This window comes from Knufia obscura (assembly GCF_036327395.1).
Source record: "Knufia obscura strain CCFEE 5817 isolate CBS 148926 chromosome Unknown scaffold_3, whole genome shotgun sequence".
NCBI lineage: Eukaryota > Fungi > Ascomycota > Eurotiomycetes > Chaetothyriales > Trichomeriaceae > Knufia > Knufia obscura.
The window spans coordinates 611,923-626,010 of NW_027042689.1; the positions used below are offsets into that span (position 1 = coordinate 611,923).

Sequence of the window (14,088 nt, forward strand, 5' to 3'; positions counted from 1 at the left end):
ACCGCAGATTCGTAAATCATGCCAGGTTCCCTCTTATATCATCATCTGCCAGATGGCGAGATTCAAACTGGTCACTCCATCAACTCAACCGGAGGCCTACTCGTATGAGCCATGGGCGACTTCCCCTCATCATCAAGCTCAACATCCGACTCATCCTCCGCCTCAAGCGTCACAGCCGGCAGATTCGGGCTATCCCCATGTGCCTTCGGATCATAAATCAGCGTCGAACTCCGACTTCGCATCTTAGGTGTCGCCGGAGACCCGTCGTCCGATACGCCCGACAGCGCTCGTCTGTGCGGTAATGTTTTCAGCTTCGCAAGATCTTCCGCCGTGACTTGTACTGCGCCCTCGACTGGTGACTCGGGGTTCTCCATCTTGCCGGTTAACTTTGACAGTTTAGCCACGAGATCATCCGCGTGCACCTCCTTGTTAGGGGGGTCTTCTGCCTTTGACTCCCAGCCCACCGGTGGACTCGGCGGGGGACTGATGAAGAAGAGCTTGCCCGCGTCGGGTCGCTCGAGGTATTTCTTCTCGTTGTCGATTGGGGTTGGCTCGCCGAAGTAGCATCTGCAGAGGACGGTGGGTGTAAATGCCGACCCGTCGATTTCTTGCCGCACTTTGATGCAGTCTTGGTCTGAGTAGAAGGAGACGATGATGCGGGCCATGCCCTTGAGTGGGGAGAAGGAGTTGAGGGGTGCTATTGAGTTTATGTGTTGTCTTATTGTGGCTAGGGAGGCTGGGTGGAAGATCTTGGGGTCGGTGAGTTTGGTGATGAGGAGGGTGTTCGATGGGGGTGCGGGTGAGATTAGACCTGGGACTGAGGAGAGGTCTAGTGATAGTGGTGATCTTGATCTTTTCTTTGACAGGGAGCCTGGGGAGGATGTTGCGGAGGTGGGCGGGGAGACGTGTAGGCCGTTAGTCTGTAGCGGGGGGAGTTGTGTTGCGACGGCCATGTCTGGTGTAGTTGTGGTATCTGATGTTGGTTCTCGTTGTGTTTCTTGTGACTCGGGTGTCTTTTCTGAAGAGGAAGTTTGAGAGGCCATGTTGGTGTTGCGCTATATAACGGTCAATGAATGTGAGGAAGGTGACTTCGTTCTCAGAGGAGGGGCTCGATGTGAAGGAGGCAGGGCAATGGGGCGCAGCCAATGGCAGAAAGGTTAGCAATTGCGAATGCCGATGGCTTTGGTCACGGGTAGGGAGCGATGTTGTGTAGGTAGGCAGAGTAGTGGCGATATCGTGCTTGTTCTTTGCGGGAGGGCATCAGCGTATCGACCGCAGACTGCCGATGTCATCGCTCGCCCGCCTTAAGGTTGCTAAGCGCGCCATTGTTCCGCCTCTCACAATCCTTCGGGCTACGACTTGTGGAGTCTATTCAGTAGTAAGTACGACGCTTCTTCGACTGCTGCACTTCCATGCATGGTAAGTTGGTCTCAGCCTTCAAAATGCAACAGCATTATCGTGAGTTGCTCTTAGCAATCCGTCTGGGCAGGTCTTTGCGCGAGAAGTTTCGCTCAAGCATCCCGGTACCGCAAAGCCTTCGGGGCTGTGTATGTAGCCTCGCAGCATGGCGACGAGCTGATTTGCCAGCCACTATCCGAAGATCCACAATCTTCCGGCACAAACCCGCTGTGAATCTCATCCACGAGATCTAGACGAGCGAGACTCGCGAGAGACGTAAGGAGGCTACTCTACCACAGCACTGCCCTCAGACAACTCTCTCCTGTGGACAAAGACATCGACGATGTTGAGAGGCTAGCGTTCTTCTGATACCATCTGCCCTTGTCTACCGACCGTTCACGAATAAAATCATTAAAATGGCTAAAGAACGATCTTCGCATGGGTCAACCACAACAGGTCACTTGCGACTTCGTGCTTCGGTCAAGATTCCATCGCCCGTTGGAAGGGCGTAAATGATTGTACGGTAGTATCGGACGTGTGTGCTCTTTCACCGTAATAGAATGTTGGATGAGCCAGGTGGCATGCGTTATCTATTAAACCCCGTAGTGTCCTTGTAAGCTGGTCAAAACACAATTCACATCTCCTCAGGTATGGGTGTATACCAAAGCGATAGCGGAAGAGAACTATATATCTACCAGAGATATCAAGACGCCTCATGAAGCGAGTAGCATTGATGCTTGAACAAGTCCTACGTATGTCAATGAGACCACGTAATACCTGGTAGCCCTGAGAAGTACGTCGACAAGAGAAGGTTTTTGAGTGCAGTACACAGGATGGAGGGTATTGAGTTCGATGAGCCGTGATTATTGAAATCTCCATAGAGACTGGCTTGTAGAATGTTACACATCTCATTATACAATCAAGTGGTGGTACAAACTAGCGCTTGCTAGATGCAGATCTCGAAGCATGACACGACTTGTCTGTAGGATGAAGTCGCTACCGAATCTCAACAGGTAGCTCACCCATCTTATCAACAACTTTCTGGTGTAGCTCATTGACCTCTTCGTTGGTCAAGGTGCGCTCGTTACTCCGGTAATTGATCCGGTAACACAAGCTCTTCTTGCCGTTTTTCGGATGTACAAACTCGTCGACCAACTTGACATCTTCGACCAGTGTCCCGGCAACATCTCGTACAATCTCCATGATATCATTTTCGTGAAACGCGGCAGGCTGAGTTTCAGACGGCGAAGCCTTCTTCGAGTCGCCTCCTGCTGCGGCAGCAACGCCAGATGATGACTCAGCCCCAATTGGCGATGCGCCTGCGGGCGACGGCCTGACCCAGAACGAAATGTCCTTGTAGCAGGGTGGGTATCTGCTGAAAGACTCGAACCTCGTTATCTTGCCGTCCTGGAACTGTTTGAGAAATCGGTCGTCTTGGGACCAGAAAAGTCGAATGTCAGGGACATTGAACAGCAGCATCGCCAGTCTTTCAATACCTATGCCCCAGGCCCAACCTATCCGGTCTTCCAATCCCGCATTATTGAGAATGGACTGCTGAACGACACCACATCCTAGCAGCTCAAGCCATTCTCCTTGCCAGAACACTTCCAGCTCGAAGCTGGGGCTCGTAAACGGAAAGTATGCCTCGATCCACCTCACCTTCAGCTGCTCCTGCTTCTGGTCAGGCCTAGCTTCTTGCGCAGCGGTAAAGACCTTTTGCACGAGTTGTTCTAGACTTCTCTTGAGGTGCTCAACTAGTAGTTGCGAATCGTCAGGATCATGTTGTATTTGAACTGGATTGGTGTGATTGTTGTAGGATCCGGCCTCATCTATTATCTCGAGTCCATGCTTAGGCAGAGCATCAATGCTTTCACGTATGGATTGTGCTCTTCTCTGTTGCTGCTGCAACCGAGTCTCTTTGGATTGTTTTTTGGGAGGCAGCTGCCAGGTGCAAGCACCTTCCATCTGATGGAAGACCGGGAAATGGCTTCGGTCGATGCTGTCGCGGCGGTAGACGTCAGCGCATATGGTGTAGCCGTTTTCCGCATCTACGGCTATGCGTTGGAAGGCAGAGTGCTGGTGGGCAGAGGTATGTGTTCGGAGGACAGTCGAGGAGTCCACATAGTAGGTGTCTGTTCGGGAACGGCCAGGATGGTCTTGGGGGAAGCCTAGGACATCAAAGTTTGCGTGCACCGTGACAACAGGATTGGTAGCGACATGGTTCTTGTATAAGGGTGGTGGGAAAACAGATTCTATTAGCCTCCGTGTGATAGCTATAGGATGGTTGGGAGTATCGTAGAGCTTGCGGCCTACCAGGCTTAATATTGTGTCTGTCACGTTCGTGGTCTCATCAGAAGGGTAATGCTTCCCCAATATGCTCTTTCCTGGTCTGGCCTCGCTGTCACCCGCTACGTCCGTCGTGTCCTGTTTGACTTCATGTTGGTGGATCTGCTCGGTCGTGCCAGCAGTCTTCTTCGGGTCGACTTCGTCTGAGCCAGGGACGGACTGCTCAGGGAACGCAGTTGGCGAAGTCAGACACCGACGAGTGTTACTGAACCATCTTGCACGCTGTACCGAAGACACTCGTGAAGGTCGGGGAGCTGCTAGTCTAGCACTGCGTAAAGCTCGAAGGAAGGCGCCCGTTCTCGCAAGATGCATTGCAGCTGCTCAGCTAAGAGCACGGCTTAACGATTCCTGCAAGCCCAGATCCGGGGACTCTGATGCTGCGCTGACCTAGCTTCCTTAACTTGCGATCTGTGTCGATGATACGATTGGATGCAAGCACTACGCATCGGTGCTTGAACGCTGCTGCCGAAGATGGCCAGGAATAAAAGTTGCCGACATCGCGTCTCGAAACATTTTAGCCTCTCGAAGCTGGCGTTGGCGGCTCTGGCGGGCATATTTCAATCACCCTTCGGGCTATGCAGCCCTCGGAACCTTAGCGATGACCGGCATGCAACCGGGCGCTCCAACCATTTTGGCTGCGAAGTGACATATGGTTTTCGGCTAAAGACCTTGCTTCCGGTCCTACCTTCGTGACTTCTCATAGAAGAGCTTGTTAGCTCAATTTTGGCACAAAGAATCTCCTCTCTTCGCGATCCAGTCGCTTTTTAACACTATACCGTTTGGCCTACAGCTGCTGGCAGCCGATCAAATGGATAAAGAGCCATGTCGAACTTCAAAGCAAGCGAGAAGATCCCTTCAAAGGAGCAGGTGAAAGAGCAAGTCAAGATCAACAAGCCCAAATCAGGGCAACCTCCAATACACTATCCCTTCTGGTTCGGCGGAAGTGCAGCAGCTCTCGCAGCAATAGTAACACATCCTCTGGACCTGGTCAAAGTTCGGCTGCAGACACGAGCACCAGATGCTCCGAAGTCCATGTTTGGTACCTTCGGGTACATCCTCAAGAATGAAGGTCCTTTGGGGCTATACTCAGGGCTCAGCGCATCCCTACTTCGTCAAGCGACCTATTCGACCGTCCGTTTCGGTGTCTACGAAGATCTAAAAGTCCGTTTCGCACCCGAAGCAACGCCAGATAACCCGAAACCGAAACCCTCGTTCCTAAACCTCGTCCTACAGTCCTCAGTCGCAGGCTTGTTAGGTGGCATAGCCGGAAACCCAGGCGACGTCCTCAACGTCCGCATGCAAGCCGACTTCGGAAAGCCTCAAGCCGATCGACGGAACTACAAGCACGCCATAGATGGTCTAATCCGCATGGTCCGCGAGGAGGGCGTGGCATCCCTCTTCCGTGGCGTAGGAGCAAACTCCGCACGTGCTGTCCTCATGACATCGTCCCAGCTAGCCTCCTACGATACCATAAAACAGTTCTTCCAGAGCACGTTGGGCATGGGAGATAATATCACAACACATTTTGGCGCGTCTTTGAGTGCCGGATTTGTGGCGACAACAGTATGCTCGCCTGTGGATGTGGTCAAGACGAGGATAATGAGTGGCGCAGACAAGAAGCCGATAATGGAGATATTGCGGACTGCCACGCAACAGGAGGGCTATCTATGGATCTTTAGAGGCTGGGTGCCGAGCTTCATCAGGCTGGGGCCGCATACGATATTCACGATGATCTTCTTCGAGCAACATAAAAAGCTGTACAGAAGCTGGAAGGGAGTGGAGTAAGGAGTAGCAGTTGGAGCTGGGGCACGATGTGCTTTGTTTGGGTGTTTTCGCATAAGCATGGCGTTGGTACATAGACCCGTTGGCATTCTAAAAGCACGTTGGATGTTGAGTACAGATTGTCGAGGTGGTGTACACATTTTGAGAGTAGGCTTCAGAGCCACCAGAAGTTTGTTCGAATACAAGACTTGGCACTCACACTGCTTTGCATGCACGTTCTTGCCCACAATGACTCGGGAGGACCACTACCTTCCATCCCCTACCAACCGCCGTTATCCAACGTCGGAAGACTTCTTTCACAAGTACCTGCTCGGGACATCATGTCTCCCGCCACTCACTGTACATGGTCTATAGGTCTAGCCAGGCGATCAGGAGCTTGAGATAGGTCAATGTTCCTCCCTCACCTGTCTGGTTTGGTTTGGTTTGGTCCGTCTATGTTATCGTCAACTATGCCGTAGACTACCTGGAGATCCTTTGCGGTGACATGACACTCGATATCTCTAGCTCTATCTACTATGTCTCGTCATGCATATGATGGTGCCCCCGCAAGCCCTGGCAAAAAATACAGATGCTAGGTTGGACTTCGTGCACAAAACAAGCTCGTTGCTTTGGCTTGTCCAACCCGTCCACCGCCTTTGCCAGACCGTGAGTAAGAGGTGGCCATTCAAGTCTCCGCCATGATCTTCCTCACTACATCCTCGAGCTTTTCCCCGTGTTCCAAGTCGACACCAGGAAACTCCGTCTCGAACAGTATCTTAATTGACGCGGCGTCCTCGTTCTCTTTCGCGAGGTCGCGGATGAATCTAGTGTGCTTGTCTTTCCAGCCTCTTGGGAGGTCGGGTGTTTGGCTGGCGGGTTGTTCGGGGTTTGCTGTGGGCGCGGATTGAGACATGGTTGCTTTTGGATGGTGTCAAAGGAGGATTTCCTTGGTTGCTTTGCAAGATATCTGATGATTCCTAGTGGTACTGGGGTGTGAATCTACTGAAGGACTTGCTGGTGTGCGCTTGGGTAATGGTTAAAGCACTGGATACTTTGCTTCTCCGTTAATGTGAACCGCAAAGCAACGCTGTCCAGCTGTTTGACGCGCTGTACCAGTTGTTCGTGCTTTTATTCGAACCGTTCTCAGTGTGTGACCTCCGGTATGAGCCTTGATTGGTCTCCAGCGTATATGAACGGTGATGAAGTGAAGTTGTTCCGGCTAGCACTGGCGAGAGGAGGGAAGCCCAACAAAGTACGGAGACCGTTGTCAGTCAAACATTGCCGGGAGCTGTCATCTTGAATCTGCTTCAAGGCAGATGTTCTCCTCTTTGAGCGGTTTGCATTATTCTTGACAGCACTGGCCATGACGCGCAATTTGTCATTCTTAGAAGTTTTTTCCTCCGCGGATCCATCTGCAATGTTTAGTGTTGAACAATCCGTACGGCATGTCTTCGATGTCTGCAGTTGAATCTTTCAAGTGATGGCAATCTCCCGAAGCGTGAACGATGTAAACTTTCCCCTTTTCCGGTCACGTTAGCACATACCAAACAAAGAACTCAACTTCCTCAATTCAGATATGCCCAACCGGTCTCATGCAGACTGACGAGTCATGTGGCTAGTGATCCGCAAAGGTTCGCGGCAGAGAGACGTTGTTGGAGGTTGTGTATTAATGTCCATTTGTTCCAAACTTTTCGTATAAATCCAATTCTCCCAATGCGACGTAGCAGGAGGACTTTCCAATGCTTCCGCGATGCAGGTATCCGACTAACCCAACTCCACCTCTGTGCCATCCAGGGAAATGCCAGTCTGGTTCCCAAGGCCATCGCCGGTACCCCGTCATTATTTGTCGTGAAATGTTTGTAACAGTATTGACATATCCAACCCTATATCCTCCCACCCGTAGCGCTATGCATAATATAATCGTAAAGTGTCGATCGCTCGAATTGTGAGATACGGGCACGTAAGCCCAAGGAAGGTTGCGTGCGCGGAGCATTGATGATTTGTCTAGAATAAGTGGAAAACACCCGAGGCAAACCACGTAAAGGACAATATCGTAATGGCGGATGTACCGAGCAGAATGGTGAGTGCTTGTTTTTCGTGAAGAGACATGGCGCCGCTACTGCATGTTGGGCATCGGAAATCACTTAGTGGTGTATATGGCTGAGGCGTGTATACGCCAAACTGTAGATTCTGAAAAGCGCCCAGATAACCGGCTTTGGGAACATCGGTGGGTTCACTGGCAGCGTCGTAGATCTGGAAACGTTAGAAATCGAACTCCCGCAGCAGCATCTTGCTCACCATCAAAGTATAAGTTGCGATAACGAACGGCAGATCTGTGGTCTGCGTGAACTCGTTCGTATCCCATACCACCTCTTGTGTCTGCTGCACGGATTGATTTGCAGCAATAGTGTATGTCTGGCTGTTGACGGTATTCGTGGCAACAACATCGATGTAGTCCGGAGTGACGCTCAAGCTAGAGAGCTGTTAGCATGTCTGACCGACCCAGCATTCAATTCCGTACCTCGTGTAGTTCCACTTGAAAGTAACCTGATTTCCGACCTTGACAAAGGTCATGCCATCGGTGGCAGCAGGTGTGATCATGGAAACACCGCCCGGAGGTAACCGAGGGTCGATGGCCGTCTTTGTAGAGTTCTTGTTGGTCGAGCCTCCTGTAATAGTACTGCTTGCTGCTTTTGTTTCCGAGGCCGATTCAGAACCTGATGCTGATGCTGACTCCGAAGCAGATGCGCTTTCGGTGTTGTTCTCATCGTCGTTGTCGTCTGAGCTTTGACTCGCTGATGCTGATTCCGTTGCGGAGGCCGATGCGGACACGGATACTGCTTCTGTTTGTGAGGCGGACTCTGTTTGTGCTAATTGAGTCTGTCAGTACTTCTCTCGAGGGATCATTTGGAGCGTCAGCACGTACCCTGTGATTCTGAGTCCTGTCTTGCTACCAGAGCGCCTGGCCGAGCTGCCTCGAATACACCTGGCCATGCCGCCAGGACAGATGTGAAAAGGAGGAGAAACGTTGATATTATCGAAAGGAAAGTTTGGCTCTTCATGATTGATGGTAAAGCCTAATGGCTGGCGTACTCCTGTTCCTTACGCAGACAATATCCGACTTCTGCGAGGGGTCTGTGCTCGATGCTGGCCCTCGATAGCCAAAAGACTGGACGATTCGCAGAGCACGGGGCTTCCGGTAAGCTTGAAGGGCGCACGAGTAGAAGTTGCTGGTATTGCTGCTGGTGGTAACGAGTGGAAGTTGTGCTGATGTTGATTATGGTATACGAAGTGAATGATGTACAGCAACGATGTGGTGGCACGAAAAGAATCCTGCTTAGTCGATGTGGTGAGATGGACTTCGCAGTTTCCATATGTGTTGTGAGACACAGCACTTTCTAGCCTGGATTTGGTGCATCTGGCCTGCATCCGGGCGGCGAAGCAACCACCCCGAGCACAAATCAGGCTTGAGCACCGGGGCGTTGAAGCATGATCATTGGGCATTATTCTGGGCGTCATCTCCACGTTGAGGCAAAAGAACACGCTAATCTCGGAATATCGATAGGAGTCCTGTAGGACTATTCTCTTCTCGACCTAGTCTGTAGATCTTTCTCATCTGCTGTTCATCGACTTCTCCCTTGTCTTGCGCGTCCACGTTGCTTGCTGTCTGGACCGGAAGCATGTTCGCGTGATGACACTCTTTCCTCCTGTAGCTCGAAAGCGATGCCTTGCATTCATACGGTAACGTGAGGGCCACAATACTGTATCGCAGACGCGTCTCGTTTGCGTGAGGTACTTTGAAGGTGTACAGCCTCACCGGAGCTGAGGGAGGTCTTCAAATTTGCTACCATTCCTCCATTCGAGCTGCGATCTTTGTCTTTCGTGTTTCGCTGACGTTCTCTTTTTCTTCTCCTCGATATTCGTGGAGGCTGCCCGACTGCTCAGGCTTGATGGACTTCGACTTGTGGCTAACGGCTTTTCCGAGGTCAATATGGATAAGCTTCTGCTCCCAACGATTCGCGGCCAGCCCTCTTTCTCTTTGGACATGGGTCTCTGGATACCAAGATCGACGGACTCGACTGACGCTTCGCTTTGGGAAGATGTAGGGGGTCCCCAAGCCAGCTCTTTGACGCTGCCACTCGAAGTCCTCTTTCTGCCTTTCGTTCGGATTGCGAGTGAAGGTGAGGCGGATTGTGAAGCTTGCAAAGCAGTCAAATGATCGAAAGACTCAGACGACCTGGACGGAGCCACTGCGCTCCGCGTGCTGTTCGGTGTGGTTGGTTGCGCTGGTGCAGATGTATTCTCTTTTGGCGACGCGTTTGAGGCATTGCTTTTTCGACTAGCCGCGGCTGGTGAAGCATCTATACCTGCCATTTGAGCGCTGTCCAAGCAGTACTTTCGCAAAAGCACCTATATTGTGTGCTGGCGTACACCGTTCTTCCGACCTTAGGTTGGCAATTTTTCCTGGCTACCGTGAGAATGTTTGCCTAGTGTAGTGACAAAATGGCTGTCGCTCACTTCAAGTGACAAAGACTGCCACGTGGTAGAGATTCACAATCATTGCGAACGCAATTCTGTCTCTGCAGCGTTCCATCGAGTCCAGCAACTGCTACAGACATGGGCTGAACGCAATGTCAGCAGTGAGTTCAGTGCTGTTGATTGTAGCTGCGTGTCTTGTGATTCTGGTGTTACGAACTACGCTGGTCGTCGTGCTCTTTGCCTCTCCTCTCAGCTTCTTCTCGAACAATGTCAATCAACTGCCAGTAGGCCTGCCGAACCACATCTTCCTGATACCCAACCACGTCAGCGTTCTCGATTGGCTTGCTTGCGAGTTTGAGCTTCCCATCTACGCTGATGGCGAACGCTGCACACGTTATTTTTGTGACCTTGAGCGGTGGTTCAGCGGGAGGCGTTGAGTTCTGGCTATCCTGGCCTGCCTCTCTAGTACCTGTGGCATTTTTGTTGACCTGATTACCGCCAAGGCTCGGTGCACCTGTAAGCGGCAGCCTCAAGCCGGTTTTCTCATGTATAGCTCGAGCGAGTTCATCCAAGAACGTGTCTTGTACAGCACCCCGAGCATGGGATCTTTGACTTGCTCGTTCCAAAAGCAGATTCGTGCTTTCGGAGGGTAAGTCAAGGTCTAAGGTCTTCAACTTTGGCGCAATTTCAGTCCCTGTAGCACTCGAGAATGCTATCGTTAGCTTGAGCTTACCGATAGCCTGTTTCAAGGTGGCTTGTCTCCACGCATCGGTGTAATCGGTAGCCGCGGTCCAAGACTCGGTCAGTAGGGTGATATAGCTGGAGCACATCCGTGGCAGCATTTCTGAAGGTAGCTGCAAAGGCCATGCTGATGGAAGCCCGAACTTGAAATCGAGCCAATTCTTGATGTGTTTGACAGTACTTTGACTTGCCTTGTACAGGATAGCAGTAAGGGGGCACTCATTTTCATCGAAACTCCTTCGTGCCATCAGGATGACTTGGTATGTCGTCTTCTGATAGCGGACCTCAATCGATAATCCCAAGCAGTGGCGCTGCGAAACCGTGCTGGCCGATGTCGATTGAGGCCACACCTGCGTGATCACGCACTCCCGTAATTGACCTGTCTTCTCACTTTCATCATTCAGCTCATCCCTAGGCTCGAGTCTTCCTAGTGTCTGTAGGTATCGGCAGCAATCCTCAGATAAAGCCTTCAGTTGGCGTGCCGCAACAGCCTGTTCTTCTGATGCCTCAACTAGGCTATGCAGCGTGTGCATGCGCTTTCTGACACCTGGGATGTATTGCACCGACCACGACGTGTTAAGAAAGATGTCAGGAAGCGCCATGATGGAAATATATTAGCTTCGGTATTGTTGAGCTTCGCTTGTCGGTGTTTCCATGCATAGACTCATCGCTGCACGAGATAATGAACAGTCTCGAAGCACCGCAGTTTGAAGGTGCGAGGGCTATGCGAGTTGATGTATGGATCGAACTCTTGTTTACCAATTACCTGTTTGGGACGTGAAGCTTGTATGGACTCAGCATGAAGCACGAAGCTTACGAGTGATATAAAGAGTGGTCAGGAACATCTCTTACATGCATCAATTTTTTCGTTATAGCATATTAAGTGTAAAGCTGCATTCAATAACACGAGTCACGGGTACCCCGAATGCCTAACAATCAAGATCATTGATGATATTTAAATCTTTGTCCATGCAGAATCAGGAGGGCTCTTATAGAGTACCCTGCCAAGAACGTCCCCATCAATCATTAACTCGGCACCACCGGATCTTCTGCCGCCGCTTGCCAAAGTCCACCACTGTTGAACGCATCTCTGGTGTACATCTTCATATCATCACCAGCCTCCTGGAAGAAGGTGAGTAGCGATGCGCCCTTGCTCACTGTGCTAACAGCTGTGATGGACAAGTGAGTTCCGCGAATGGCGTGAACGTCCTCTCCATTGGTTTGCAGAGTCCACACATCTTGCCCATTCTCAGCAATGGTCGTGTTCTCAGCACCCCATGTAACATTTGCTCCGTTTATGGTGGTATCCTCTGCTTGCCAGACCATGTAGTTAGTATAGCCTAGCCCCGAGTCTTTCTGAACGCTTTGGACGTCGATGTTGACTACTGATGTTAGCTCATGTCAAGTAGGAGGTGTGATGTGGCAACTTACCCGGCGTCCATGATCCTATAGGATGGGCATCTGAAGAAAGTCCAGTCCGGTTGTTGTCCTTCCAGTACATGGCAATTTCGTTCTTGGTGTTGACAAACCAGACATACTCGGTCATTCCCGTATCCCATGTCTGACAACCTACTCCACCATTGCCGCTCAAATCCTTCCATACTTGATCGAAGTTGTATTCATCAGTGCCGTTCGTCCACGAATATTGAGAAAATTCTAAAAGACCTTAGTTAGTCGATCCTTCTGTATCATCGGTTGGTCGCGCTTACCTGTTGCACCACTTGCGTACCACAGGTGGATGCCCGCAGAAGCCTGTGTGGTATCGTAGCTCCATTGACCATAGTAGTCACCCCAGTAGCATGCCTGAAGGCCGATAGTGTTCGATCGCCATGTCTTGAGATTCTGCTGACTAAGCGGGCCATCTGTCCAGACGGGAGAAGGGCCATTCGTAGTCGTGTTCGTGATGATGCGCTCTCTGATAGTGTATTCATCATCAATATAGAAGATGTGCCACACCAGTTCGGCACCGAGCTGGTGCTGCACCGCGGATAACGGCGTACCATTGAGAGCCTTATAGCTGCCAGAATTGACAGGCCCGACAAGATTCCATTGGCCAGAAGGATCCATCAACGTGTATTGGAGAAGACCTGTCGAGTCCTGGAAGAAAGCATAGATGCTCTGGTCCGCATCAGTGTTAGCCGAGGCGATAGCAATGCCGCTGCCATTCCAAGCTCCGGACTCTGAGTAGAAAGCGCTGTTGAGGTAGCCACCAACACTCGTATCGGGGTCGGCATTGGTGCTTGTGCCGTTTGTACCATCTCCTGGAGGTGTGTATCCTGGAGGAGTAGTCGTGTGTTCGTTTGACTTCTTAGTACCGAAGACCACACCGCACGCGACTGCAACAGCAATGATTATGACCAAAGCAACTATAATCAACCAGAACCACCAGCGCTTGTAGAATGGTCTCTTCTTCGGTTGTTCTTGTTGCGATTGTCCCGGCTGTTGATACTGGTGATCATTATTAGACCAGACTTGCGGTCTGTCACCTGAGTTCTGGTGATGGATGCCGGGCACCGGATTGGCATAGTACGACGGTACCTTCGAGCGAGGTGTGGGTTGTGAGTAGACGGCCTCTTTTTCACCTCCCGTGTACACTGCTTCGGGGTCTGGCGAATGAATCTCCGAATACTGCACGGACGGTGAAAGGGGTCTTGATTTGGTGAAACCACCTTCTGATATCTCGGGCGATCGACCTATGTCAGAGCTGGGCGGTGGTGGTGATTGTGCAGATACGCGTGAGGACGTTGTGTCGTACTGTTGGTATTCTGGAACAGGCGATCGATGTCGTTCGAAAGCTGACGCAGGAGGCTCAAAGTACTCATAATCGTCAGAGCCAACAAAGCCAAATGCCGACCTGGGCTGATTGGGTACAGCTTCGGGGGCATCCGAGGTTGGAGAATGCCGCCTTTCCTCCATACTGATAATGTCAAAATGTTTTCAGTAGATAAAGCGACACTTCGTCCAGTCACGACGGTCATGGAAGAAGAAACCAGCGTCTTCACAATTCGACCAGAGACAGGTGCGACAAAAAGTGTAGCTCAGAGGCATGCCTGTCTCTAAATGGGACATGGCCATCGGACTCGTCTGCGAACACTGATGGTGGCGTGCTGGTCCTTCTGCATGCCCATGCCTAGAGCTTTCAAGGCCCTCGGGGGAGATCTTGAGTGGGTGTGGACTGCAAAACTCCATGCTAAATGGTCAAGCACTTCATCCAGAAATGTCGAAAGCTTCGAATTCGAGGCAGGGTCGCAGTAGCTAGAGTCTTGAAGGATCATGCTAACAATGCCATGAATCCACCTGCTGGGATGCCTGACGAGTCACGGTGAACCCGAGCTATGGAAGGCCCTAACTAGTGTCTTTAGC

The 14,088-nt window shown here is 51.2% G+C and overlaps 8 protein-coding genes across 8 annotated transcripts; 1 reads left to right on the forward strand and 7 right to left on the reverse strand.

Annotated features, from left to right (window-relative positions):
- Nucleotides 1-71: 71 nt before the first annotated feature.
- On the reverse strand, nt 72-1,043 carry PMZ80_003301 (uncharacterized protein; the record flags this gene model as incomplete). The annotated part of the gene is made up of 1 exon (XM_064871730.1): nt 72-1,043. One exon carries the CDS (start codon nt 1,041-1,043, stop codon nt 72-74), a length of 972 nt encoding a protein of 323 aa, XP_064732110.1.
- Nucleotides 1,044-2,394: 1,351 nt separating this feature from the next.
- On the reverse strand, nt 2,395-4,056 carry MSF1 (phenylalanyl-tRNA synthetase alpha subunit, mitochondrial; the record flags this gene model as incomplete). Its single annotated transcript, XM_064871731.1, has 1 exon — nt 2,395-4,056. One exon carries the CDS (start codon nt 4,054-4,056, stop codon nt 2,395-2,397), a length of 1,662 nt encoding a protein of 553 aa, XP_064732111.1.
- Nucleotides 4,057-4,566: 510 nt separating this feature from the next.
- Nucleotides 4,567-5,529, forward strand: DIC1 (Mitochondrial dicarboxylate transporter; the record flags this gene model as incomplete). The annotated part of the gene is made up of 1 exon (XM_064871732.1): nt 4,567-5,529. The coding sequence occupies one exon, from the start codon at nt 4,567-4,569 to the stop codon at nt 5,527-5,529; it is 963 nt and encodes a 320-aa protein (XP_064732112.1).
- A 661-nt stretch (nt 5,530-6,190) lies between these two features.
- On the reverse strand, nt 6,191-6,418 carry PMZ80_003304 (uncharacterized protein; the record flags this gene model as incomplete). Its single annotated transcript, XM_064871733.1, has 1 exon — nt 6,191-6,418. One exon carries the CDS (start codon nt 6,416-6,418, stop codon nt 6,191-6,193), a length of 228 nt encoding a protein of 75 aa, XP_064732113.1.
- Nucleotides 6,419-7,509: 1,091 nt separating this feature from the next.
- Nucleotides 7,510-8,567, reverse strand: PMZ80_003305 (uncharacterized protein; the record flags this gene model as incomplete). Its single annotated transcript, XM_064871734.1, has 4 exons — nt 7,510-7,758; nt 7,804-7,978; nt 8,027-8,375; nt 8,432-8,567. 4 exons carry the CDS (start codon nt 8,565-8,567, stop codon nt 7,510-7,512), a joined length of 909 nt encoding a protein of 302 aa, XP_064732114.1.
- Nucleotides 8,568-9,318: 751 nt separating this feature from the next.
- On the reverse strand, nt 9,319-9,879 carry PMZ80_003306 (uncharacterized protein; the record flags this gene model as incomplete). Its single annotated transcript, XM_064871735.1, has 1 exon — nt 9,319-9,879. One exon carries the CDS (start codon nt 9,877-9,879, stop codon nt 9,319-9,321), a length of 561 nt encoding a protein of 186 aa, XP_064732115.1.
- Nucleotides 9,880-10,193: 314 nt separating this feature from the next.
- On the reverse strand, nt 10,194-11,327 carry PMZ80_003307 (uncharacterized protein; the record flags this gene model as incomplete). The annotated part of the gene is made up of 1 exon (XM_064871736.1): nt 10,194-11,327. The coding sequence occupies one exon, from the start codon at nt 11,325-11,327 to the stop codon at nt 10,194-10,196; it is 1,134 nt and encodes a 377-aa protein (XP_064732116.1).
- Nucleotides 11,328-11,751: 424 nt separating this feature from the next.
- PMZ80_003308 (uncharacterized protein) lies at nt 11,752-13,641 on the reverse strand (the record flags this gene model as incomplete). The annotated part of the gene is made up of 3 exons (XM_064871737.1): nt 11,752-12,107; nt 12,157-12,381; nt 12,435-13,641. The coding sequence occupies 3 exons, from the start codon at nt 13,639-13,641 to the stop codon at nt 11,752-11,754; spliced, it is 1,788 nt and encodes a 595-aa protein (XP_064732117.1).
- Between the last annotated feature and the right edge of the window lie 447 nt (nt 13,642-14,088).